Below are 27,234 nucleotides of genomic sequence, written 5' to 3'. Positions count from 1 at the left end.
ATGAGCGAGTGGGAAGAGTAAACTGCCGTGCCCTTTTACCATAAGGCAAACTGTCGTGTCCGATATGACCGGCTTTGTTCTAGCCAACCTTCTTATTCTTTCTTCTTCTATTTCCTTCTTCTTCTTCTTTCTTCTTCTTTTTTCTTCCTTCTTCCTTCTTCACTGATAGATCATAAGCCTGGTTGATGATATAAACATACCGCCATCTATTGAACCAGAGTGACCAAAGGATAAAGACAAATGGTTAGCCTCCATCCTCCAATGCTAACGTGCACAAAAATGTAAAATTAACACAAAAAAGCCCTGGAAATCCACACAAGTCAGTCACTCCTGCCCACCATCCTCACATTCCTCCACAAAAGAGGCTCATACAGTGATCAGTATGATTCCTTACATTGCAACAGGCCTATTTTCGTTCGGTTAAACAATCATTCAAACCACATCAGTTTGTAGAAAAAAAAAAAAGAATTCTTACCATGACATTCCACTCAGGCCATAAATTTTACAAAGCAATAAATAGATACAGCATACCAGAGAAAAAAGAGGAAGCTCTACGGTTTTTATTTTATAATTTAGATTTTAAATAAAGTAATAATACAAAAAAAAACATATTTACAGGAATGTTAAAACTGTACATGCCCTACAATATAGAACATGTACATTTATATTCCAGTGCCTGCAGAATCAAATTTATCTGTTTAGTGGTTGGCAAGAAAAAAAAGAAACATTCCCGTTTCATAATGAAACAATGATGAAGCTATCAGAAACATACTATTGCTCCGCGTCAAGCCAAATTGAATATAAAAAAAAAATCTACACACTTGCATTATTTCCTCCACCTTTTCAGAAAAGACCTCACAGCTGACACCAGGTCAGTTTTTTTTTTACCCCATTTTTTTTATCCTCTTTAAACTTTATCTAAACTACACATTCTGAGCTGTAAAAGGGAACAGCAGGAAAGGCAGTTTACAGTGAATGGGTCTAGACACTATTCTACTGTAAACATACATAAAACCTACATAGCTCCACAGTCAAATGCCCTCTTTCTTATCAGATATACATCAGATGCTTCTTATGAGATTGGAGCTCTCATCTGGTTATTTAATCAGGAGTTGGAAGTTGAGTAATTAAAGGTACACCTGATAAACCTGTGCATGTAGCAGACACTGGACCAGCGTAACATAAGTTCATTCATTTCAAAACTCTCTAAATAACAATGGCCAATTACCTGTTTTAGCCTGCCCCTTTAATTTAATCAATTTAAGCATGTAAAAGAAACTTAACATCATCCAGAAAAGGTTCTGTTGACATCAGCAAATAATAAATTTGATTCTACAGCAATTTTGTTCATGCTCCAACACTTTTGCTTTTCGTAGGTAGTATCATTGGACATCATGACCATTTAACTGTCATAAGGCTTGGTGCAGTAGTGGCCAGTCAGCTACAGACAGAGGCAGAATCACCTTTAAACCAATAAAGCTCCTGAACCTGTTTGTATTATTAACATGCTTGACAAGTAAAGTTCACCCATCAGCAGCTGATACCTTTTTAATTTAATACTATCTCATAGGGTAGCTTCATTGTTGTGCACATCACCATAAAACTGAATTATAAGAGAGATTGGGTTACATTTAATGTTTTTTCTCACAACAAAAGAGATCAGGGATTGGTTTTTAAATTGTGGCTTGGTATTCACTCAAAATCATCACTTTCTGCTGTGAATAAAAAGGATTTCGTGTGGAGTACACAAAGGCATAAAAAACATATTAGCTACAACAAATGAAAGGAAAAAGGAATCAGCTGGTATATGTGCTGATATTAAACAACAAACTTAAATAGGTTCAGGAAAATTACAAAAGAAAGATAACTTCTCTGCCTTCTGCATCTGTAAGTCACTGGCAAACTCTGACTTGGGGTCATGTTCAAAACATGATATGCACATGTTTTTATGTGAAAATATTGAGGGGCATTTGTTATGACTTGATTAGGCACACATTTGTCTGGGTTTGCTGGAAGGACATCTGCTGGCCACAGATGAGAAAACTGTATTCTGTCGCTCTACTTTGATCAAATACATTTTCTGTGTCAGTCTTCATCTGACAAGTTTATCACTATGCTGTTGTTTTCCAGCTGTAGAAATACTCCTGATAATCGAGCAAAAAGGTAAACAAAAAAAAAGATCTGCCTATTAAAGACATTCCTTCCAATCAGATTGTGTCACCAGCTAGCGTAAATTTTTGGGTAACTTTCATTGAATTGGGAGGGCAAAACTGATCAGAGTAAACGACTCAACTCAGCTGCAAAAGCAGAATGGTGATGCTGAATGTGTGTTTTTGCTTGTATGTGTACATGTGTGTGAGACTGTACACATGTATTTTTGCTAATACGTGCACAAGTGAGTGTGTATTTGCCTATGGGCTTGTCTGCGACTACCTGGCTTGGCAGCTCTGTTGGCATTTCTCTGTGTTGCATGTCCGTGGGTTTTGCTGTGCCTCTGTGTGGTGTGTTGTGTTTGCCTCTATGTGTGTGTGTGTGTGTGTGTGTGTGTTACTCTGTGGTTTTGTATTTGTCTCTGACTGGGTAGTCTGACAGCCTTCTCCAGAGGTTCACTTCTGCTGTGCATGCTGGGAGACTGATGTGGTATGGCTCCTGGCCAGCCTTTTCTCCCTGGACTGTTCTCCACAGGTTAGCTGGGCTCCTGCCCTGCTCCACCACCACCAGTTACGGACTCGCTGGCAGCGGGCTGTGTACTCCATTTTGACTTGTGGCTCGGGCCTTGTGCAAAGCGGCCTGGATCCGGAAGTGTGTGCGAGACTCCATGGAATAGTTCTTATAGTTCTGCCTGAAAGCGTGAAAGACACAACATCTCATAACTGTCCATTCAGCATCTATCAATGTCCATTTACAAAGGTATTGTTTAATTCTGAGGGACAGATCTGATTTAGCAGATCTATACATACAACGATGGAGGAGTTTGTTTTTCCATGAACACTTCCCGATTTCATAAATATTGAGGTAATAACATTATAGTAAGGTAAGTAAGGAAATCATGGTATGAAGTCTTTTTAAAGCTTACTACCAGGGCCCAGGACTGACAGTACTACTATCAGGCTAACAAACAGCAGTGCCAATGTGTTTCAATAAAGAAAAAACAGTGTTGGACTCAGGAAGCAGGCCTGTCAAACCCACATATCAATTAGCTCCACTGTTTACTTCACTTTGAAAAACTGCCATCAGATGTTCATTCAGTCTTTCTATCAGTCTTTCCATCAAAGTCAATGAAGTACGTAGAAGTATTTCACATGATTTAAGGATGTGGTTATCCATGCCTCGGGAGTATTCCTCCGATTTGGGACGGGGTGGCGTTACTCACTTGGCTGCCTCCAGCAGTCTGACGGCCTCCTCTTTCCTGCCTTTCTCCAAACACAGCAGGGCGTGTTCCAGAAGCGCGTTGGGAACCAGGTAGTGATCGAACTTGATCTGCGTTTCACTGGCGGCAAACACCCAGAACACCCAGGTTACATTACATTACATTGATACATGTTTGTTTTTACATTATACATCATTTTTACATTATGTTGCTTAACAGAATAATACTTACATTAATCATGAACAATTATTATTGTTAATAATAAAACATACACAGCTTGCATATTACACACTATTTACTTACACATTTGTTTTAAATGCCCGCATGGTTGCTGAAGCAAGTGTGTGTGTGTGTGTGTGTGTGTGTGTGTGTGTGTGTGTGTGTGTCTGTACCCCAACTGTACCCCATATGGGAATTGTATCAGCAGTACTGGGTTTATAATCCTTGCTCCTTAACACTTTGTCTTACTGCTGCATAGGTTTTGTTGATGCTTCGCTTTGGTGGAAATATACTGTAAACACCACCGCATCCTCCCCACAGACATGCATCCCTGCAGGCCTGGGGTGGCACTCACTTGCAGAGGACCAGGGTGAAGTAGTGCTCCGCCTCCTCGTGGAAGCCTAGGTGTCTTAGGCACAGGCCTCTCAGCAGGCTCAGCAGACACTGGTCGTCTATGGAGATCTCTGTCTCTGGGGGAGACAAAGCTAACTCTCAGAGGCCTTACACCCTTCTCCTGATGAGCAGGACAAGTAACAGCAGAGTAAGCAGATAACCACACCCATACACTAGTAATAACTAAACAAGTAATAGGATTACCATTCCCACACATTACATTACAATACATTATTGCCATTTAGCAGACACTTTTATCCAGAGCAGCTTACATCAATTACAGGCTTTTTTTTTTTTTTTTTTTTACAAAGGGTACAGCAGCAGTGCCCCTGTGGGGAAATGAGCTGGCAACCTTTCGGTTAGAAGTCCTGCTCCTTAACCACTACGCTACACTGCCACCCCAAGTTGCAAGGAGGACACTCAAACCTCGGTCTCCATTAAGATTGTGGCTTTAATGCAGGGTGTTATACCGCTCAGCCGCATTAATGTCGCAGTACAAAAAGGGGTAAACACCATGACTGCACGTGCACCGAGTAGTAGACGGGATTTGACGGTTTTGTGTTGTGCCATTACTTGGATATAGCTCTAGCTTTTTCTGGGCTTCGTCCAAAGTCTGCAGCATCCCTTCTGTTAGGTCCTTGTGCTTCCCAATCACAGTGTACCCGTTCCAGATATACATCATCTCCTGCAACACGCAGCCAGAGACAGAGAACCCGCTCAGGATCTGGCACACTGAACCTGCAAAATGTTCACAGCTGCAAACACAAAGCTACTTCTTCAGATGATGATGATGATGAAAACCTCACTGGTTCCGGGGAAAAGTCCCGTCTGGGAAACATGCTGAGGAGTCCTGGCTAACCAAAGGCATCACATCATCCTGAACATAGCATTGCTGTGTCAAAACATCTGCATCTCATTTTATTTTTGCTTGTTTACATACTTAGTAATGGAATCATTCTGGAGTGAGGGTGTGCAATTTTATTATTATTTTATTTATTTTTTAATATTATGATTTTTTATTATTATTATTGGACATTTACTGTAATTATGTTACAGGTTATTTGATCTGAAATCTTTCATGATCTCAAAATGAAGCGTGAGAGGGGGATAGTTACCAGTGGCGGGACAGGAAGAGGCACAGGGTTCTCTGCCAGGTAGCGACGGGCTTTTCGGATGGCAAACTTCTCTGTGGGTAATGACTTCCCAGCTATTTTCTGCTTCAGTCCTGGTACCTGTCTGGAGCAGGAGAGGGACCATAAAGGAAACAATGTTAACCGCTGCATGCCAGGACAGATCAGAGACAGGCCAAACACCAGACCTAACAATTCAGACATACAATCTAGACAATAACTGAGACATGTTCTTACACCTTAAATGGGATGTCCTACCTGAAAAGTTCCTCCTCCGTCTCCCCAAACACCTTGCACTCCTCTGTGGTCATCATGCTCAGATAGGCCCCTTTCATGTAGGCATAGGTGGCCTGCATAGGAGTCACACATGTGTGAGAGTTACACACACACAAACATTCTCACTGTGACAGACATCATGAAGGCAGTGCTTCACCAAAGGCTGACTGGGAGAGCTCTGGTTTTTGTTTTTATTTCTTTTTCATTTTGATGAAAGTACAGCTTTTTTTTCCCCAATTCAAAATTTTGCAACCCTGTGCTCTGTACGCAGTGCTTACACTGCCTGTGAGTGTATCTAACGATCTGAGAGTGTGCAGCAGTGCTCAGTGTGCAAACACTAAAAAACTATAAAATTCAGTGAACTATAACACATCATGTTCATCATATTAAATTTGTCTAAAAATACACACACACACACACACACACACACCATGCACATGCTCAGGGGTGCATGTAACCACCACACACTTGTGCAGTCCTCTCACCTTGGACCAGGTGTTCTCTTTGCTCAGCAGGTCAGCGTAGAAGTAGGCCATCTTCCATTGCCTCTTATAAGTGAAGCACCACATCAGCTCCCAGTAACACATGTGGTGGAACTGCTTCCACTGCTGCTGGGACTCACAACATGCCTCAAACCGCCCAATAGCCTGAGATGCACGGATAGGCACACATACACACCAACATGCAAACAGACAGACACACAGAAAAACACGAACACAGAGACCCACAGCCACTTATTAAAGTAAATGCATCAAAGCATCGTCAAGGTTATTATGAATTGATTTTCCCAGGCAGACACTCACAGCATCGAGATTTCCTTTGATCACCTCGATTCGCCCAGCGAAAAACAAGAAGATCGCCCCCTAGAGGAAACAACAGCACATGAGACCCAGAGCTTGCCTTGTTTTTTTGGCAGTATATTCAGAATGACTATGCAACTTTTCTCACCCTAGGATACCGCTTCAGGTAGGGCTGCAAGAGTTTCTCAGCATCCTCTATGTCACCCTCACCAGTTCCTGCTCACACAGGACGTGACATCAGCAAAGCCTTGCACACACAGCTTTCTTTCCATTCCCCAAATCCACACAGAGACCTTACAATCTGTATGTTATGTTATGTCTGTTATGTTTACACGGAATATTGCAACTGGGCCCTTCATGCAGATAATTACTGCTTTAACAGACCCCATTCAACCACTCCTCCCAGGCTACAGCAAAACAATCTGCTACACTGCTGCAATCCAGGACCAGAACAGGGGAACCCATGGGTTAATGCTCCTCATAAAAATAAATGCTAACTCACAGTCTAGTATGTACAAAGGCTGATCTGTGCTTCCAGTGTAGCATGACTGAGTCCATCCCTCTTAGTTAGAGGGAGCGGGGATCAGGGTCAGCTGGGCCAAACTACCTTTAAAAACCGCCACCAGTGAGAAATGGTCATCACGGGTTGACGGGCAGGTAGTTCTGGCTCACCCTGCCGCTCCTGGTCAACTGGACCTGAAGTGGAAGTGCTAGCAAGGGATACATTTGGGGGTGGAGGATAAAGAGTGGGGTGCAGATGGATAGTCAGGGCTCACCCAGGATGAAGCTCATGAAGGTGTGGTAGCAGAGCAGCAGCATGTTGCACAGAAAGGCTCGGAATGTGTCTGTGATAGACCCCTCCTCCAGCTGTTGTAGGCCGTACTCCTGGGAAACACAACACACACACACACACACACACACACACACACACACACACAAGCACAAACACACATGCACGCGCACACAAGCACAAACACAAACACACATGCACGCGGACACAAAGACATACCAGTCAGTCTGTAGCATGATTCTCAGTGCCAGTATAGAAATCTCTCTCTGGATGAACGCAGGTTAAGGGGAATTCACCTTATTCCCAGAAAATCCCACAAATTCCAACAACCGGAGGATCCTGGTTGGCAACATGGAAATCATCTGGTGCGAAGGGAAGGCACAGGGTGAGAGAAGGGAGAGGTGCATAGAGAGGAGGAGACAGAGAGAAAAATACTGGAAAACATATCCAATTCAAAATATTTGCTGTTTTAAATCTAAAACTTCTCAGCATCTGTGTAGCTAGACATGATGTTGATATCATATCCTAAGCATAATAACAAGGATGAGAGATCAGAGTACCTTATTCTGTCTTTCCACACTGCATAAAGCTTGTAAAAGAGCCTGGCTCTGCTACAGAAATAGAAATGGCCAGAAATGGCCCTGCTACAAAATATGAGGGAAACATAAATTCTGACATACTTGAAAATAAGTCTACATGGAGGATAACCTGCAATCAGCCAAAATGCCTGTTTCCCACCTTTTTGGTGGCTGATATAACAATAAGAGATCATTGAACAAAGTGCTGCACACTACATGGTTTTTGCAGCCATGTAACTGCCACAAAGCTTTGAGCTCCTACAAACCTTTGATAAAGTGGCTTGCACCTCCACTTTATAGCTTAAGCGTTTTTTCAACAGAGAACAGTGTCGTATTATGATGATGACCACCCCATCCCAAAATGCATTCAAATCCTCACATCCACTGGAGCCACAGCAAATGTCTACACAAATTTTATTAAGAGCAATGTCTCTGTACAGGTGGGTGGAGACAAAGACCAGCATGCATGGGACTCAGACACAGACAAATGACATTACAGCTTGTTGTTTGTCAGAGATTTGAACTGTGAGAAGAAACTTTCGGCCCACCAGATTGAAGGATCCCACTCCGAGCTTGACCCCTCCCTCAAAATGGCCATGATTGTCCCCTTGGGTATAGCCAGAGGACTGCAGGACATTGTGGAGCTCTCTAATGCGGAATGAGACAATTACGATTCAGACAAGATAACACTGCGGAAATGCAGAGGCCCAAAGTGGGCATTCGTCTGTGCATTGACTGCACAGACAACTGCAGTTAAGATATGAACAGGAACGCTTACTTATATGTCTGATAGCTGTTTCTCACTTTGATTCCTCCTTTGATAAAACTGATCATGTTTTCATCCTGCAGAAAACATAGAAAACATTAAAATAAATAAAATGCACATCATAACTGACACGATGTTATACAAAAGTGAAAGCACATAACACATTCACTATCCCTCACTTTCCATATAAAATAGGCTTTTCAGGATTCCATTTAAATCTTTAAATAAATACAATTTAAATATTTAGATATTAATAAAGCAATTAATGCAGACATTTAATTAAATTGATTTCATATCTGCCAAGACAATCTACAAATCATTATCTAAAATAATTTTGTTTTATGCCTGGCATGTGGTCATGTGTTTCTATTAAAGAAGAAAGGGAGGGAGAGAGACTGCAATCAGGAAATAAAAGGTAGGTAAAAGTAGACAAAGGCTATTTACTTGAAGAAAAGTGAGTGCTGCCCTCTGCAGGAGACACTCTGCATAGCACACTTCAGCATGGAGCTCCTCTGAGGAATGACAACACCATTACCAGACACCCTGCTACCACTACAATACCACAACTGAACAAGGAAAACACAACCATATCACATTTGATGTAGACCATATTGCAGAAATGTTGAATAAATGCTGTATCAACATACAGAAATTTCTCAAACACAGAATGATGGACATCTAGTCAATTCTCACAATCCATTTTAAAATAGTGTGTATATATTAACAAGTTTGGAACTGACCAATTTTTATGTGATCTTAGGACACCACTGACCTTCAGTGAAGTTTTTGTTTGTCAGGGAAGACTTTTTGCGGAACCTGAAAAAGAACAGGGAATCTCATCACTGGAATGCTGTTAGCCAGCAGAGATGCCATAGGGGGAGGAGTCAGTACAAGGGAGGAGCCATTGGAGGTCTACCTCAGCAAGTCTACCTCAACAAGGTCCCAAAGTAATCGTATCGTCAGACCCACAGCAGATGCACAGAGATAGCTGAAGAAACGGCAGGGGAACAGAGGTCTGCCTCTGAAATGATTTTTTTTGGCAGAGTTTATCAGCTCTGAAGTTAATATTTGCAATTCATTATGATGGGGACACTTTCTGCCTCACTGTACACTTATTTGAAATAAGTCCCAAACATTTAACCATGAGAACACAACGATGGCATAGGCAAACTTCAACAGCCTATTCACAGTGACACAGGATAAATGCATGACATCATTCTGCATTGTTCTGCAATAAGTCTGAAAGCAGACGTAACTCTCTCATTGCACTGGTGGGGGCCTCAGGCGACGGGAGGAGTTTGCAGAGTTTGTCTTTACCGTATGTAATCAGGCTTATATAATGAACTGTAAAAAAGATGAAGGGCACTTCTGTACCTGTGCCTCAGCAGGTATTCTCACACAAAAGGTCCTCTCATAGCTGGGACATTTCGTTCAGAAACACGAGTCTCACCCCAGCGCAATCGAAAGCTGATCCAAACAAGACCAAAGAGGCACATTTGTTCTGCGTGGGATAAAGTTATCCCTCTGCCAACAGAGAGGCACAGCTGACATTTAGATGTCAGAAAAAAAACCTGTTCCACCTCTCCCTGACACCTTATGACAAATAACATGACAGGCAAAACTAAATGGGTTCAAAGTTCAAAAGTTTTATTTAGCAAGTTATTTTTGGATTCTTATCTTGACTTCTGATGTTTCACTGAATAATTAAATCTTTCCATATACATATGAAGTTATAAATCATATTATAAGCACAAAAATGACTGGGTATGTATTTTGAAGTTGTGTGTGTGTGTGTGTGTGGGGGGGGGGGGGGGGCGCTGATTGTGGAGGGGGCCAATCAGGAAGTGAGATCTAATTCACCTCGGTGATCTGTCCACCACACAGGGGTGTCTCAGAGCACTGCCTTGAGAAAATATTCCTTTTACAAGCACTATTTACTTTATTAATATGGGACAGTAGTGTCAATTCAGGTTAAAATACTTTGTTTTTAATGCAGTTGGCTTCAGGGTTTTATTGTCAGTTATGCTAAAACTCTTCAGAGTTTACATTCATTGAATTTTAGCCTGCTGTCACAAAACCAGTCCCAAGCACTTCTGCTAGGTATCTGTGGTATGCAAACATTGCCTGGCCATTTGCTCTCTAAATTTTGCATGAAACACACCGAGCACATACCTTCCATATGGGTATACAGTAAAGGCCAGCAGAAAACAGTATGCACCTCAGTGATGTACTATGATTAAGAGGGAACAAGAGGGCATACCTCTGGCACAGTGTCTGGGCTTCTTTCATGTTGTTTCCAGCTGCCAGTATATCCTCATGGCTGAAAGTCATCATGGCTTGCATCTCCAAGATGGTGGCATAGGTGAGGGCATGGTACATGCTGTCTTTTGTTCTGAGAAACAAAGAGGAATATGTACGTTTGACTTGTGAGTACACCAAATCACTGACAATCTAAGAATTATTAAGAACCACTGATCTGTAGACATTTCTTATATTTTTGATGAAGGATGACACCCTTAAAGAGCCTTGCGTGTCCAAAAAGCTGGGAGCTAGAATTCACACCAATGTGGGTGGCAGCGTGACACTGCGGTCAAAGAGATCAGGTTAAAGTTTATAACTGGATACAATTTAGGGCAGGGACCAATCACATCATCGCATTTGTCAGTGTTAGTAAGTGATCAGGTACCACACAGAGAAAGAATGAGCTGTTCAGATTTCAGACTGAAAGAGCAACTGACTTCCAGCAATGCACAGAGTGCCCTAATAATTCTGATGATGTCATCATTGCCACAAGTTGAATGCAAGAGCTGCAGCTCACAAGGAATGTCTATTCAAGGTAATGCATATATGGATATCCACATTAATCACAAATTCTACCAAATGCTAGAGTCAGGGTTTCCTCTATGGAACGGTGCCTGTTACAACAAGACTGTGGTGCCTGGTGGGACACTGGTATTGTATCCTTGGGTAAGACACTGTCTTAAAAAAATGTTTTATCTATATGCATTTATGATTATAACTGTGGAGCTGGCAATCTCCCGTTAGGATGTAACTGCGGCATCTTCTGCAGTCATACAGGAGTGTAATGTCCACCAATCCACTTGCATAACAGCTCTGACTAAACCATCACTACCCACAGTGCACCAGGAGGACAGATGCTGAACAGAGGACAGGAGCACCTTCTTTATGTCATCTGAGAAGCTAATAGGCTTCTGGGAAGTCATTACAGGGTCATAATGAGGGGGTGTAATGAGGGGACCCTGGCGGACGATACCCACCCTACCCCCAGTGGAATGAATCAGAATAAACTGTGGCAGCAGAAGTAGAATTAATTATGTTCCCCCCGTACATAACTGAGTCCCAGTCATTGTTGGCTAATGACAGCACTCAGCCTTGAACTCGCATCTAGGCTCTACGGTTCAGTCTGTGCTCAGAACAAGAGTCTCCCCTCAATGAGCATTCTGAAACCCAGCAAGGCACTGTACTTAACCAGGGCAGCTACAGAAAAAGACACAAATCAATAACAACAATAACAATAATCCTACAACAAACAAGGCATCACACAATGCCCCTCATGCTTCAACTCCACCAGTGCCACATCATCCAAAGAGTTGCTATGGAAACGGCCCATCTCTCCAAGACAATGCGAGAGAATGCCACACTGCCAGTTCGACATTCCGTCTGTGGCGTTCCGGCCGACTGGGCCCCAGCAGGTTTAACCAGAACAGCAGCGGGGCTGCAGCAGGGCGTGATAGTGATGCTGAGAGGGAGGACCCGACCAACAGGATTGCGTGTCTGCATGCCTCCCATTCCAGCTGCAGCGAATGCCAAAAATTCCAATCACTGTCAATGGAGGGGAACCGAGGTAATGGTTTGTCCACGTAAGGGAGTCATCGGCAAAACGAATGGGTAACTTTCCACCCAGGCGGAAGGGAAGGTCTTTTTTGATAACATTTAAATAGCACGTCAGATTTACATCTGAGCGATGACCTCACGGCCTGAGAAATAGAGCATGCGTATTACCACGCCACACAACTTCAAACATAAAGATGCAGTTATCAGACAGGTGTGATGAAGTAAAAAGCAAATGCAGAGAATAACGTCCTGACTTATGATGCCTCCACAGGGAAAGTGTTGAATATGCCCTGAACATGTGGAAAGTGTAGAATATGCCCTGAACATGTGGAAAGTGTAGAATATGTCCTGAACATGTGGAAAGTGTAGAATATGTCCTGAACATGTGGAAAGTGTTGAATATGTCCTGAACATGTGGAAGGTGTAGAATATGTCCTGAACATGTGGAAAGTGTAGAATATGTCCTGAACATGTGGAAGGTGTAGAATATGTCCTGAACATGTGGAAAGTGTTGAATATGTCCTGAACATGTGGAAAGTGTTGAATATGCCCTGAACATGTGGAAAGTGTTGAATATGTCCTGAACATGTGGAAAGTGTAGAATATGCCCTGAACATGTGGAAAGTGTAGAATATGCCCTGAACATGTTCCGTCTCTGCTCCAGTGCGTATCCGAGGCCCTGAGTACTTCACTTCTGCACACGGAAACTCCAGCAACACCAGTGCATTGCAATACTGTTAAACTTGAACAGATGCATCTTGGATGAGTTTATAATTGTTTATCCCACAGTTTCCTCATTATTTTCAATATTTTATGAAGACAGAATGACTAAGAGAGAGGGATGAACATCGTAGATGATACCACACATCCATTTTTAATCAGTGTGGGTTTTTTGTACTGTATCTCGGCCATGGCCGGCATCAGAACTTACAGGCATCAGGCATCAGAAATAGCATGGCAGGCATCAGAATTTACAGACAGCAGAAATCATTTGTAACTACCCACAAGCATATCATTTAATAGTAGTAACAATATAATTTATAGTTTTGTAATTATATTGGTTATTTACAAGGATTCCTAGAGCAGATCAATACTCACCAGGGCTATATATTATTGAGTAACGGCCTATAACCCAGTATTTTATACATGCTAAAATATTTAATACCCACAGAAGCGAGTATGTTTAATAACATTCATTTGTCAACAATGTTTTAAGGTTTTAATGTTACATTAATTGTAATTATTGTACTATTATGTACATTTCTGTAAGTTTAGGTCATTTGCAATGTTTCCATTTCCTTCTGTACAGCAACCACTCTGCAAAGTAAAGGAGAGTGGCATCAATCTATGACAATCTATAACAATCTATATCTATATGATTTATCATCTGACTGTCACCGTCACTAGCAGCGCTAAAAAATGTGAATCTGGCCACGAGGCCACCCTGACCCTTGAGGCACAGTGACTGAGAAGGGAACCCTGCCCAACCGTTGCCATCGGCTCTGCCATTCACGCCTGCTGCGGAGGACGAAGAGGAAGAAGAGGAAGAAGAGGAAGAAGAGGCCTTGTGCTGCGAGGACAGGACATCTCCTGCCAGGGGCGTAATCTCCAAGACTGGAACATTTAAGTCACAAGGCTCTGGAAGGCATGGTAGCTGAAAGGCTCTGAGAGATATCTACTTTATTCCTGTGTTCTGGGGTGCCGAGATGGCGTAAACCTGAGGGCTAACAGGGGTGACTGCCTGCCTGAAACAGAATGAGAAAACTCATGCAGGCAAATATAGTGCCAAAGGGGAAATTATGAATGGGCATAGTAGCAGGGAAGAAGCCAAAGTTTCACATGTATTCGGAGGTATGCAGAGTAGACCCTGGTGTCCACTGCAGCCTTTTCACAAAGGTTTTTACAGATGAAAATGTTTTCCTGTTTCTAGCTTCAGATCAGTGTTTTAGCAAGACTACTCATGTACTGCAGGTTGATTCTTGCACCAGGTACACAGAATGCCTACATCTTAAAACGGGATCAGGTTGCTATGCAACAGGGACCCATGTTGATTCCCGGTCTTGCTCAGCCTGTCAGGCCAATCAGAATCTGCACTGTTGAAAGGACTGACATCTGGCCAGGCCCCTCTGTCCAATCACAGAGGTGGTTCTTCTGGTGTGTATGTGTGTGTGTGTGTGTGTGTGTGTGTGTGTGTGTGTGTGTGTGTGTGTGTGTGTGTGAACATCTTTCCCCCCCTGTCCTCACTGTGCTGTCAGCCACGCCCTCACCTTTCAGATTACACAAGCTCAGCATGTCCACACCTACCACATTTATTCAGCACTGTCAGGAATGGGGTGGGACACAAGCTAATTACTGCACTCATACCTCTCATGTTTGCAGATTTCAACTATCAGCTGCTGCAGCAGGAATCACAAATGATATTCTCGGGTGTAAATCACATTGGCAGAAAAAGGAAAAAGCTTTATGAATCAGCACAGCAGCCAGCAACTCAACTGCATCAGAACATCAATATTCAAAAACATAAGTCATAGTCAATTAGTAATGGTATTAAGCAAATACAACAAATGTAGTTAGTTATACAACAAAATGTAGTTATACAACAAAAATGTAGTTAGTGAGACATGCACAAAGTAATTAAGTGCAATGTGTGCTTGAAGCTGTCCAACTGCAATAGCCTGTCTATCACATGCATGGACACACAATTCATCCAATCACAGCCAATAGCATCAGCCAACCTGATCTACACTGGACTTTAGCCAACTCAGACTTCACAGAAACTCTGTTTCCTTGCGTTTGAGAGGAGAGCAGAAGAGAAGATACACATCATGACCTCTCCAAGGTCTCCTTTGTCTGTGTCTTATCCCTCTGACTTATTTTGTAACCTTAAGGGTTTACACCTATATGAAGTGAGGCTATCCTACATACAATGCAAACCCAAACAGTTCCTCATAAACTGTTTCCTCATGAAGCCATGTAATGATTAAAAACTTGAAGAGAAGTAGTGAACATAGAGCCATTGGACTGGCACTGGTTACTGCGATTTCCCTCTTTCTCTCAGGACCCCAGACCCTCTCAAGCCCTCAGACTTGGCTGTACTCAGGGACTTGGGACTTGCTTAGGTTCACTGACCCACCACCTCTCACTGACAGAGAGGACCAGCAGTGAGGACAATGGGGGATACAGAAAGGCGTGCCCCGAGTGAAATATTTCCTTTGTCTCCTTCTGGTTCCAATGCGCATGAGAAACACAAAATATCACCTTACAGAGTAGAGAGCCTGAGATAGAATAAAAAGGCTGGTGTAGAAATGTCAGAGGAAATGTGAGATAGAGGAAGAAAAGAAAAACTGGGACAACAGTGGTGCACCAAAACAAAGGAAAAAAAAGACTGAAGGTTTAGATACAGCATGAAAAAGAAAGAAGAGAAAGAAACCTGATAAAGCAATGCACACCGAAAGTCACATTGAGACTCCGTGAGACTAACGCAGACATTAAGTAAGACTTGCACTGAGACCCTACGGTCTCGGTCTCACCTGCATTGGAGCCTGGACAGGGCCTCGTCAAAGTCATTCTGCAGGAAGAGGTCCAGCGCGGCCATGCAGTCCTCCAGGGCCAGGGAGAGGTCTGACCTCTGTGACCTGAGGTGGGTGGAGAGGTGCAGTGGTTAGAGAAGAGACACCACAACACACCACACCACGTCTCCTGAAATCCTCCAACACAACAACCCAGTCACTGAATCCAAATGACCCCTAGGTCAGGTGACTGGCAACTTCTTTTGGACTAGCTTTTATCTGTCAGGTGCATTAACACTTGAAACTCTCCTCACTCCTGTTTTAAGTTGTACTAATAGCAAACAGCTGGAAATTATGATCTGTACTGGAGCTGCCACACTGAAGACTTGAATAGGATAGAATAGATTGAATAGGCTGTATTATATGTATTATATTACATGTATTATACTTCATTAGCCGTTTGTATTCTCAACCATTTTCAGTGTTTTTACAAAACACTCAGGTATCTTGTACAGGAGCGTCTTCCTGAAAAAACATAGTATGTAACTGGCCCTCCTTACATAACTGTCTACCTACAATTTTTATTCAGAGAAGTCTCCTAGGATAAACTATTAGAGGATATTAAATTTCATATTTCATAACGCTGAAGCCATGCAGGAACCTGGGCCTTTGGAAAGACTTGTCACATTGCCACAGCTGATTTGGTGAATTTGTGAATTTCAGCTGATTTCAAACTGGTGTCAGGCCAGTGATTAAACAGCAGTCAGGTCTCAGCACACTGTTCTGTGGTCATGGGGTGGTCACAGGGCAATGAGGGGAACAGAAATGACAGGCTAGGTGTTTTGGGTCCCCCCCCCCAATCCCTAATTATCCCTACCTGAATGAATACAGTGTAGTTATTAATCAGAGCAGCCTGTGCAATGATGCTTAAAAAACAGTCAGACAAACTCATAAGAAAATTCATACACCTGTGTGCATACATACATTTAACCACATGCACACACATTCACACAAATACGCATACAGCATCACATGCAGCTTGCTCTGTTCACCTGGGAGGCAGCAAAAAGCTTCCTACAGCTCTTTTTTAGAGAAACAGTTAAAGACACTGATGCAACAAACTGAGGAGCTTTCCAACATGAAGCTCCCATGTCACCCTGACGACCCCACCCCCACAAAAAATAGTCATGGTCATAACACAAACAGCTATAAAAGTTATAAGACCAAACTTCACTGGTGAGTAAAGCGGCATACAGCACACTGTCAGTTCTGCTTGTTTGCCCACATTCACGTGGAGAGACGCTATTGATCTGCTGCACAGTAACAAGCCCACAAGCTAACAGTGACCGATCTGCACAGCCCAGAGAGATAAAACTCAGACAGCAAGTGGCTGCCTCCGGCACGTCTTCCTCTACAGTCTGTGCTTCTCCTCACCGACTCCACAGGGCCTATACCTCCCCTCACCCAGTGTGAAGTCTGTGCATCCTCTTACATACCCCAAGGAGTGTTTGCTTCTGTTTTCTGCCCCACAGAGTCTGTGTCTGTCCCTATCTACCCCACAGAGTCTGTGCCTATCCCTATCTCCCCCACAGAGTCTGTGCCTGTCCCTATCTACCCCACAGAGTCTGTGCCTGTCCCTATCTCCCCCACAGAGTCTGTGCCTGTCCCTATCTCCCCCACAGAGTCTGTGCCTGTCCCTATCTACCCCACAGAGTCTGTGCCTGTCCCTATCTACCCCACAGAGTCTGTGCCTGTCCCTATCTCCCCCACAGAGTCTGTGCCTGTCCCTATCTACCCCACAGAGTCTGTGCCTGTCCCTATCTACCCCACAGAGTCTGTGCCTGTCCTTATCTAACCAACAGAGTCTGTGTCTGTCCCTATCTACCCCACAGAGTGAGCCCCTCCCCTAACCATAGGGCCTGTTCCTTTCCTCACCCACTGTGGAGCCTGTGCCTCTCCTTATCTACCCCATTGTGTCTGTGCCTCTCCTCTCCTGCCCCACATGGTCTGTGCCTCCCTTTACCTGCTCTGTAGAGTCTGTGCCTCTCCTCTCCTGCCCCACAGGGTCTGTGCCTCCCTTTACCTGCTCTGTAGAGTCTGTGCATCCTCGTTCATTGCCATCAAGCAGAGTCCAAAAAGCAGGAGGGGAACACAGCGTACATCCCCTCTCTCAGCAAAGCTGTTCAGACTGCAGGTATCTACTCACAATCAGTGACACACACACACACACACACACACACACTCCCTGTCTTTTTTCCCCTCTTTCACACACTTCTGCACACCCACACATATACACAGTCCCCCACCACACACACACACACACACACACACACACACACACAGACACACACAGTTCTTTTTCTCTCTCTCTCTCTCTCTCTCACATAGCCACACACAAACACACACACACAGCCACACACACACACACACAGCCACACACACATATATCCTCTCTCCTCCTCTCCTCACACTGCAGAGAACATTATCTCCTCTCTGATTGGCTGATGAGCTGATGGGCAGGCTGTGATCAGCAGGAGTTCAGCCAAAATGTTCTAAACTCAGAGATCTGCGGGAGCGACCGAGCCTCCAGAGGCACTGCGTCAGCCCAGCAGGCTGTGCCTCAAACCACAGAGCCTGGGCCAATCACGAGGGAGGTCACGGACACGCACCAATCAATTAACTGATGTGAGAGAGGTCACAGGCACACAGAAATCAATTAATGAACAATTAGGAACTTTGTTTGCCTTTGCAAAAGCATTTTGCATCGAATGAGTTAAACCTTGCAAACAGGAAGAAGAGGGACCAGGCATGTAAAATCTCCCTCTGTCCGATCTGCTGCAGTGATTTCAGCCTGCCTGCAGTCCCTATTAGAGAGGCAAAGCCTTGATGACAAACTAGCTGACAAACAGAATGTGTGGCTAATTGTATCTCTGTTAATGAGAATATAAGCCATTATTCTTTTGAAACAATTCTTTCATACGAAAGTAACAAGGAAGAATAGGTTAACAGGTTAGGTTAGTAGAATCCATGTTTACAGATCACCACATTCAAAGCACCAGTCTGCATTGACTCCTGACAAACAACATCCACCTATCCATCATCTGCATCCCCTTCATTAAGTATGCAGAAATTATGTGATTGGTTTCTTTTCATGCAAATGGGGGATAGGTCCGGTAAGCAGAGAGTGGTCAGTTATTTTCACATAGCCCCATGTGCATTCTAAGACCACTGACTCTCTGTTGTGAGTGATCTCACCATACTGTGAGAAACAACCTGACATTTCCAGGTCTGTATGATTCTTTTTGCTTAGCTAACTGACGCGACAATACCGGGTATTAGCATGAAAGACACTCACTACATCATCTCTTCTGATGTTGTGAATTTTTTTGGTACATTTTTTTTGTACAGTACAGTACTGCAGTGCTTTTCCCTGCATATAAAAAGTGTGACCCTACATTTATTTCCTGCACAAAAATGCACTGTGTCCCCCAGCACGTTAAACAGTATACTATTCAGTTTTTGACAGCTGTAGTGCTGAGCAATTTTTTCCTTTTTAACCAGTGATCGATGGAGAACTTAACAGACGTGTCATGTGATGTGCAGACGAATACACGCTTTCACTATGCAGTTAATGTGCGCTAGGCATCCCCCTGCCCCCTCTGGGCAGTCCATCCACCAGCTGACCTGCCCCGTCCTCCTTTATACACTCGCAATGCAGAACCACAAAGGATCATGGGAACTTCTGACAAAAAAATGATAACGGGTTATTTGTAAGACAGAGCAGACGTAAGTTTCATAAGCTGCAAGGCAACAAAAATTTCAAATTGAGATACTTATTTAAAGGGCACTTAGGGCTGTCTCCTGACAGTGTAGCAGTAATTTAAAAAGGTCATTCAGCAAGTACAGTTTTCCAGAAAATGAAATAAGTACTTCAGAATGAACCTGAAAATAGTGGTTAGTTGGACATACCAAGCACTCACCAAGGCTGTGTTCTAAATTGCATACTTGCAGACTAACGAGAGAGGACAGAAGTTCATATTCTAGATGCCATATTAAGGACGGTTCCAAAACTCATTTACCCAACAGCAAGAGTTGAATGAGTGTTTTTGTGCACTTGGGCGGACCAAAATACTGGTTCTTCCAAGAAGTCCTAGCAATTTAAATCTACCTATTCAAATTCACACAAAGGATATGGCAGTGACAGACGATTTTCTGTACAAGAATGTCAAAGCTGTCAACAACTATTTTGTTTTCTCTACCTACTTAACTAGAAATACCACTCAAAATATTAATAGACTCTATTAAAATTACTGTATGCATTTCAGAACACAGTCAGTGATTTATAAAGCTTGGTATGTCCAAATACTTTCATTTTGAGTTTTGCATTCTTTTAGCATTATCCTCTATTAGCCGCTTCTTAAAAGCATGCATAATACAATGAATGATCCATTGGTGGTAACAACATTAAATAGTATGATTATGAAATAATGAAACATCATCTGATCTTAAGAAGTAGTGTCTGGGTTTGAAAAGTTGCGGTTTGATGAGTAAAGCTCTTATTTGGTTTTGTCAACACAATGCCCAGTGGAAACCCCTTTGAGGTTGATCTAAGCAATCTTAGAAAACACTGGCAGAAAGGACTAGAAGAATTCCTTCAGGTCTATAATTGGCTTATGTTTGAGGAAGACCATCAGGCGACTTGCTGGGGTTTGGTGGAAGGGGTTATGGGGTTACCACTAAATAGCAAAAGTGACTGTGGTAGCTGAAAAGTAACTACTCAGCACTTGTTGCACATGAGTTTTTGTCCCACTGGGTATTTCTTAAAGTACTTAAAATTAAATATCTTTCTCAAGAATACAATGGTAGTGCTCCTGGGAATGAAATCTTAACCCTCCAAGTCCTAAACCCAGCGCCTTAACCACAATAGCATATTGCTCCCCCTATAACACAAACTCTGCCCTTGACACTAACTGTGAAATTCTTCAGAATGGTGGACACTGAAAGATGAGATTGCTACAGTGGTCAATGAATGACTTACTGATGTTTTGACAGCCCCCAAACTCAGACAACAGATCTACTCATCCTTCCAGGGTGATGACACCATCATCCGCTAATGAAACTTACTGTTTAAAGCTGCCAAATTTCATCTGCGACTTTTGACCTAATTTTCACATTGTGTCCCGAATCACGTTCAGTATCAGGAAGTGATTCTATGGGTTGATTCATGGGTTGGTTCTTTGGTATCGTTTTGGATTTCATCCCAAGCAGGATACAGATTGGCCAGCAATAACGACAGGGAACAAAACGAAGCCAGGCGAGTGTGTAGCAGGAATGATGTTGCGTGGTGACAGCGGGGGCGGCATTGAAGTCACCTTTGAACAGAATGCAACCCAGTAAAATTAAAGCGCTGACGTGGAAGCCCTGTTAGCACTGCTAAGGAACTACCCTTTAATGCAAAAGTGTTAAAGATGACACAGATGAGAGACAAACACAATAGACCAGGATTTCTTTGTGTTCAGGTACAAAGAGAAGATGCCACACCTGAAGCAATGGTTTTGTAATGCATGAATGCATCTTTGAGCCCTCCCGAACAAAGACAGAGAGAGAGAGAGGGACGCGGGGGACCACAGAATTGTCTGGGAACAGGAACGCTACAAGATTGTGATCTGTCTTTAAATGCGATCAAATTCTGAATGTTATGATTAGCTCACCAAACTGTGACTAGCATATGAAACTTCCAAACTTCCAAAAAAAAAAAAAAAAACTTACTCTGCAGAAGGTGTTGTGGCTTTGGATTCCCCAGTGGAGTCTGCCAGATGTAATCTAGAACAGCAATAGGAGTCTTAGGACTTTTAGTGACTAAGCAAAAACCCGTTTCTGTGTGAAAAGAATCTATTACATAAGTAATAAACTAAGTAATACTACACAGTACATTGCTGCAACATGAGTGAATGGCTTGACACAGATACAACTAGCGTGCAACAGAACAACAGAAGAATTATCTGTACCGTCTGGAAGAAAGCTCAAATTTTTTGCTAAGTATTCCTTTCCACAGTCCAGATACCTACACTCTCCTTAGAGTGGTAGTCTGTACCTACAATGGCAGAAGCCAGAGCAGAGCTTAAGTGTGGAATCCTACCTGAAATCTGGTATGACAGGATCCGTTTCTTTGTGGTTTATGATGGACAACCTAAAAATAAACCCATTTATCCAAGGCATTCAGACTTCTTCATGTAGCATTTGCACATTACAGATTTAATTTTGCAATATACATTCACACGTGTATTTACACCAATTACACTACTATTAATCTCTGACGTTTCCTCTCTGAACTTTCCCATTGTCAAATTAACTGTGAGAGATGGTGGAGGAGGACGTACCGGGATGGAGAATTAGGGCTATCGGGGCCCTCTCCAGCCTGAAGGATCTTGCTATAATTAAAAGAAACAGCATTTTAAATTCTGTTGAGATCTACACATCCTCAGTACTATAGTAAAAGGGTGTGGCTCCACTCTTCAGTCCCCAGGCCAATGTGATGTAACAATTTTCCTGCACAGGTAAATGGCAAGTTCTTTCACACGGACACCTATGACACTTTATGCAGGTAGAAAGTGTAGAGGAAATTATGGGTAACTCCTCTAGAGAAGGGAAATGAAATGTCATGGACCAAATAATGGGTGGAGCTACCACGTGCTGTCAATCGCTGATTCGTAAGAACCAATCAAAAGACTACGTTCTCCATAGCCAAGCACAACAATGCGTTCAAAGCAGGGACTCACTGATAACATGCAGCAGCTCCACCCTCTTTTGGGGTTCAGGGGACTTCACTTTCCCGTCACTAGTTTTTTTGATTGAAATTTGATCCAGCCAATCACCTTATTAATACCCCATGCAGACCAACTCAACACCTCCCAACAAACCAGGATATGTTCTTACCAACTCAACAGCAGCACATCTCCATGTACTGAACACCCAGACAAGCAGTTAAGCAGTGTCACGACTACAGCCCATCCATTTCATTGCATGAATTCAATTATCACCAGCAAGTCATTTTAACAATGGTGTGTTTTTGGATCCAGGAGAAATAGGAGCAATGATTAAACAGCCTAAAGATTGCAAAAACACTCATTAACTCGACCGTTATGATCCATGTCTTCCTTCATGCTAGCACCACTTCACAGCTTACTTTCCAAATTCACACACTCCATATCTAGAACGTTATTTGACATGAGTTACGTAATGCAGTGTGTTGCTTTTCTGCTGCTTATCCGGAAGTTTCGTCAGGGTTGCTCGCACTCAAGAAATCATTCACACCTTCTGGTCCAGCCCAACCACCAACAGCCTGCATTTGTGTGCAAGGGGCTGTAGTGTATAGCTAAAATGAGAGGAACAATGAGGAACACCTGGAGGGGGATGTGGGGCTTTCCACACTTCTACCAACAGGCAAGGAATTCCTGAAAGATAAAAACAGACAATGAGAGACAACGAATTAAATTCCTATTTCCATTCAGACGGGAAAAGAGTGAACTTGCGGTTTATGGAGTTTTAATCCATTCAAGGGTTTAATCTTAGCTCAGCTTTAACTTTGTTTCTTTTTTCATGTTCCGGGCGTACGGGTCAACTGCAGCCATCTGAGGCTTTACAGATTAATTTTAGTGATACTATACAAGTAACCTAACACAAGTGTTCACTGTGTGTAATCCCAACTAATCCAAACTAAGAATTCCTCCAGACTCAGGATGCAAAGGCTACAGACATGTCTGACATCACACTATGCCATGTGGTACCCCCAGTGTTTACAGTAATAGGTGGAAACAAGAAACTTCCTATTGAGAAAGAATGTGAGCGCAGCTCCCTCTACGAAGAGAATTTCTTGAGCCAGGAGGTTTTGCTGGAACATGTCTCACGCTACAAGTCAGAACACTGTATATTTACATCACGTGCTGAAATGGGAGAGACATCTGATGTCTCAAACATGCCCAAGTTGAAGGCAGTCGTTGCCACAGACTTAGAGGTAAAACACTTTGCCTGCACAAACTGCAGACTGTATTGAGGAAAAGAAAAGCATTTTAAAAAGCCTTTATTTCTTCTGTTGGAGATGACAAAAGGACTTCTATTGTGTTTTAACAATTCCTGGAATGCTCCAACATTAGCAGTATAGGTGTCCACCTGACGTAGCTTTAACAGCACTGAATTCTGACTCTGAGGGCTGTAGGTTTGAGTCCCAGATATCCTACACCACTGATTTTCAGTCCTGCTTCTGAGGCCCCCCCTGCTCCGCACGTTTTCTATCTTTCCCTGCTCTTCCTACCTGACTGAACTCATCAGTGGCACTTTTGATTAGCTGAGCACACCTGATTTAATCAAGAGCAAGCGCACTAATTTCAATCCGGTGTGTTTGGAGCAAGGATAGATAGAAGATATGCAGGACAGGGGGGCTCCAGGAGTAGGACTGAGAAACACTGTCCTACACTGACTGAATCCGTAATAATCTCCAGACAGGCACAACGCTATGTAGCACGATATAAATACTTAACAATAAACATAATATTAATAAGACATATCTAATAAAGTTGTAAGCACATGTATAATAATAAGATAAATGTAAATAAGATGCATTACGCAGAGATGCCAGGCATGCTGTTTGAGCTCAGTGCAGGCCGTCATCTGATCAGAGCTCAGGAGAGCTTGCATAGGTTGGAGCTGCTGCCCACGGCTGTCGGCTGGGTTACAGAATGCAGACTAACCGGCTCCCTCTTTCCCTCCCACCTACATCTATGTTTGAGGTGTTTTGTTTTTCTTTCCTCACTTTTCTTTTTCTGAGGTTTTGAAGGTGTGGTGACTTATCAGTCCATGCCACCTGCCTCTTCACATCGCCAACCCCCAGGGGTAGGCCTATATCTGATATAAGATTCCGTACTTCCGTAAAAATAGTAGATCTTTATCTATGCCACGTATTCCAGATTTGGTGTTGATATAGACATGCATAACTTGGGTCTGAGTACTTCTAAATCGAGCTATGTTTGTATATTGACACGTTCCGCTTTTCCTCAGTGAAGAAATGCTGTACTGGCGCATCATGCAGACTTACATATTCCTCTCAGTCCCTTTCCCCAGACTCAAACTAATTCATGCGTTGCCCTTTGGGGCTAATTGCAAGAAGCAAAGAGGGGCTGTACACCACGAGTTAAGGCCACCAGACCGCTGAACTCCACTAGAACTAATCCATGTCTATGTTTAGTGTTTAGTGGTCGACGGTCTAAGGGTAAACTGCTACGCCAATCGCAATTTGCCCATTGTGTTAAACTGTCCCCCCCCACGTGCTGCAACTGTCTTTTGCTAAAATGCCAGCTCGTCATCGCTAAATGACATCACGAGGTTTAGGTTTCCAAGTATTAACATAATCTGCGCTGATGGATTTATGTCTACCGATGGATTTATGTAAAAATGATTAGATTTGGTGCATAGCTGAAAAAAAAACTAAACATAGAAAGACTGGGAAATTGACATATTACTAACCACCAGAAATTATATAAACCATGAATTCTTTCGAACTTTCAGTAAAAACGTCAAGTCCTCAAGACAAGAGTTATTTTGCGACGTGAAATGACGTGAATTTTTCTTTGACGTTAAATATCTAAAAATAAACTACATTTTATCTGACAATAAATATTTTTTAATTATTAGCTAATAACATTTAAGTTGCAAAATCAGTTTAGCTGGTTGGTTATTGGCCAACAGCGCGGGTTGTGTATCTTAACTTGATGTAGTCAGATAACTTCAGACGAGAAACGATTGTTTAGCAGCACAAGTTTCAGACATCTAACTTTTCACATGCCGTTTCACCACACATAGCCTAGTGTCGTGACTGTAACTTTGCATCGAGGAAAAATCTTTACCTTTTGCTGTCATTTCTCTTAAGGCTCCGTCTCAAGCCGGAGATAAAACTCATCCCACCGGACAACACCACAAGCAGGTAATATCCCGTCAGTAACACCGCCGAGCAGCGCGTCAGTCAGCTGCCAGCGCCCGTCCCAAGCATGCGAGGTTTGCCCAGGATGCGGCTTGTCTACAGTAGAATCGCAGATTAGTTGCGCTGACTTCTGTCTCCTTTGTGAAGTAAGAAGGCGTGTGGAGCTGTTCTCCGCAAAATAATTAGATCCCTTTCACCATGTGTGATGGAACGTCTCCTTTGGCAACCGCCGGGTCCTAGAGCCCTGAATTTTCTGGAACGCTCAATCTTCTGAGATGATCTTGTGTTCTAACTCATTTTTCGTCAAACGTACGTCGTTAATTTATATTTAAATTTACACTGAATATGCTATGCACCATTATTAGGACGTTGCATACAAAAATCTTCGATAGCAAACTACGCACCTGGCCGTAGAAATGCACCTGCCAATTCCAATCTGCTATTCCTCGCACAGAACACCAAGAACGCATTCAAACGGTGTGCACGCCTTATCATTCAATGGCAGGGGTGTACGCGAATGAATGAATACAACTTTAATATAACAACCCTTAAACACACAGCTTGCAAGATTTTCTCTTGGTGTATCGGAAGTACCAGATGAATAAGGAACTCAGACTTCACTTGTGTCAGTTCATTTCAGAGTTTCGCCACTGACAATAATTTCAGCGTTACACATTTATTAAACACATTTTCACGACGTTGACTGCGCTACTGGACAGACCGGCGTGTGCGTTGCTGTTATTGCGTTCGCTCTTGCTTGTATCGAACTTATTGCATTACAGCGACATTACCAGCTCATCGAAATAGGATAATAACATATTCGTTGCAGTCAGCAATGTACCTCCTTCATAATCTTGTTTAAAACTATTGAAAAATGTAAAGGTCGTTGTATCTAGGCAAAATCTCTGCAGTAAAAAATCAGCTAAAACAGTTTGGCTTAATGCAGGAAACACAGTGGAGGCGTTTTGTGGAGATGATGCCATATTTGTTATATGTAAACTATTTTAATTACGTTCAGTGGATATAAAGGTTTTACGTTGAAGAAAATAGTCATGTATCCTCTTTTGCGCATGTACAGAACGTCTAAGGTGAGTGGTTTTATTTTATTGTATTGGCCATTTTATCTCAGCATTTCTTAATGTTGTTATTATGCCCATATATATGTTTCCTTATGATCTAATATATTGTTTTCTATTACATTTAAAAGACAATTACAAGGAGTGCAAGAAAACGAGAGCTTTGAATCGACTTCCACAAAATGTTCATTTATTTGACAGGACATTGGCCTACATGCACACCTCTGTAACAAGCACAACACCCAAGCCAGAGATGACCCAGAAATGATCAGCATATTTGCATCTTGCAGGTTGGGAAGAGCTGGGATATACACAGCCAACCCAGAGACACAGAAGTGACACTTATAATAACCAAATCACAGGCCATGATTTCTCTGTTCTGAATAAGTAATCACATGGTCAGCTGTTCCATCCAACAGTGCGTCCTCTTTTGCTGTAGTTTCCTTAATACAGACAGAATGGGTCAAAATCTCTTCCTCTTAGCCTTGTATGCCTGCCC

At 42.7% G+C, this 27,234-nt stretch overlaps 1 protein-coding gene across 1 annotated transcript; it reads right to left on the bottom strand.

Annotated features, from left to right (window-relative positions):
• Positions 1-712: 712 nt before the first annotated feature.
• LOC118795848 (tetratricopeptide repeat protein 39A-like) lies at positions 713-25,797 on the bottom strand. The gene is made up of 22 exons (XM_036554596.1): positions 25,586-25,797; positions 23,090-23,140; positions 22,067-22,117; positions 21,826-21,876; positions 21,456-21,509; positions 15,708-15,812; positions 10,583-10,714; positions 9,095-9,138; positions 8,767-8,834; positions 8,335-8,399; positions 8,105-8,204; positions 7,275-7,340; positions 6,965-7,073; positions 6,337-6,404; positions 6,192-6,251; positions 5,874-6,035; positions 5,371-5,462; positions 5,098-5,218; positions 4,556-4,667; positions 3,945-4,059; positions 3,374-3,490; positions 713-2,842 (listed from the first exon to the last, which is right to left on the bottom strand). Exons 1-22 carry the CDS (start codon positions 25,636-25,638, stop codon positions 2,722-2,724), a joined length of 1,917 nt encoding a protein of 638 aa, XP_036410489.1. The 5' UTR covers positions 25,639-25,797; the 3' UTR covers positions 713-2,721.
• Positions 25,798-27,234: the final 1,437 nt, after the last annotated feature.

This window comes from Megalops cyprinoides, chromosome 20, assembly GCF_013368585.1.
Source record: "Megalops cyprinoides isolate fMegCyp1 chromosome 20, fMegCyp1.pri, whole genome shotgun sequence".
In the NCBI taxonomy this organism is placed as follows: domain Eukaryota; kingdom Metazoa; phylum Chordata; class Actinopteri; order Elopiformes; family Megalopidae; genus Megalops; species Megalops cyprinoides.
The sequence above is the reverse complement of the archived record's forward strand: the minus strand, read 5'-3'. Positions and strand labels throughout refer to the sequence as shown.

Bases quoted from the DNA above. Each gene is read 5' to 3' on its own strand.
- LOC118795848 (XM_036554596.1), bottom strand. From the start codon at position 25,638: ATGAGTTTTATCTCCGGCTTGAGACGGAGCCTTAAGAGAAATGACAGC. The intron at 10,715-15,707 runs GTGAGACCGAGA...TTTGTTTCTCAG, and splicing joins CTGTCCAGGCTCCAATGCAG to AACAAAAGACAGCATGTACC. The intron at 8,400-8,766 runs GTAAATAGCCTT...TGTTTTCTGCAG, and splicing joins CAGCACTCACTTTTCTTCAA to GATGAAAACATGATCAGTTT.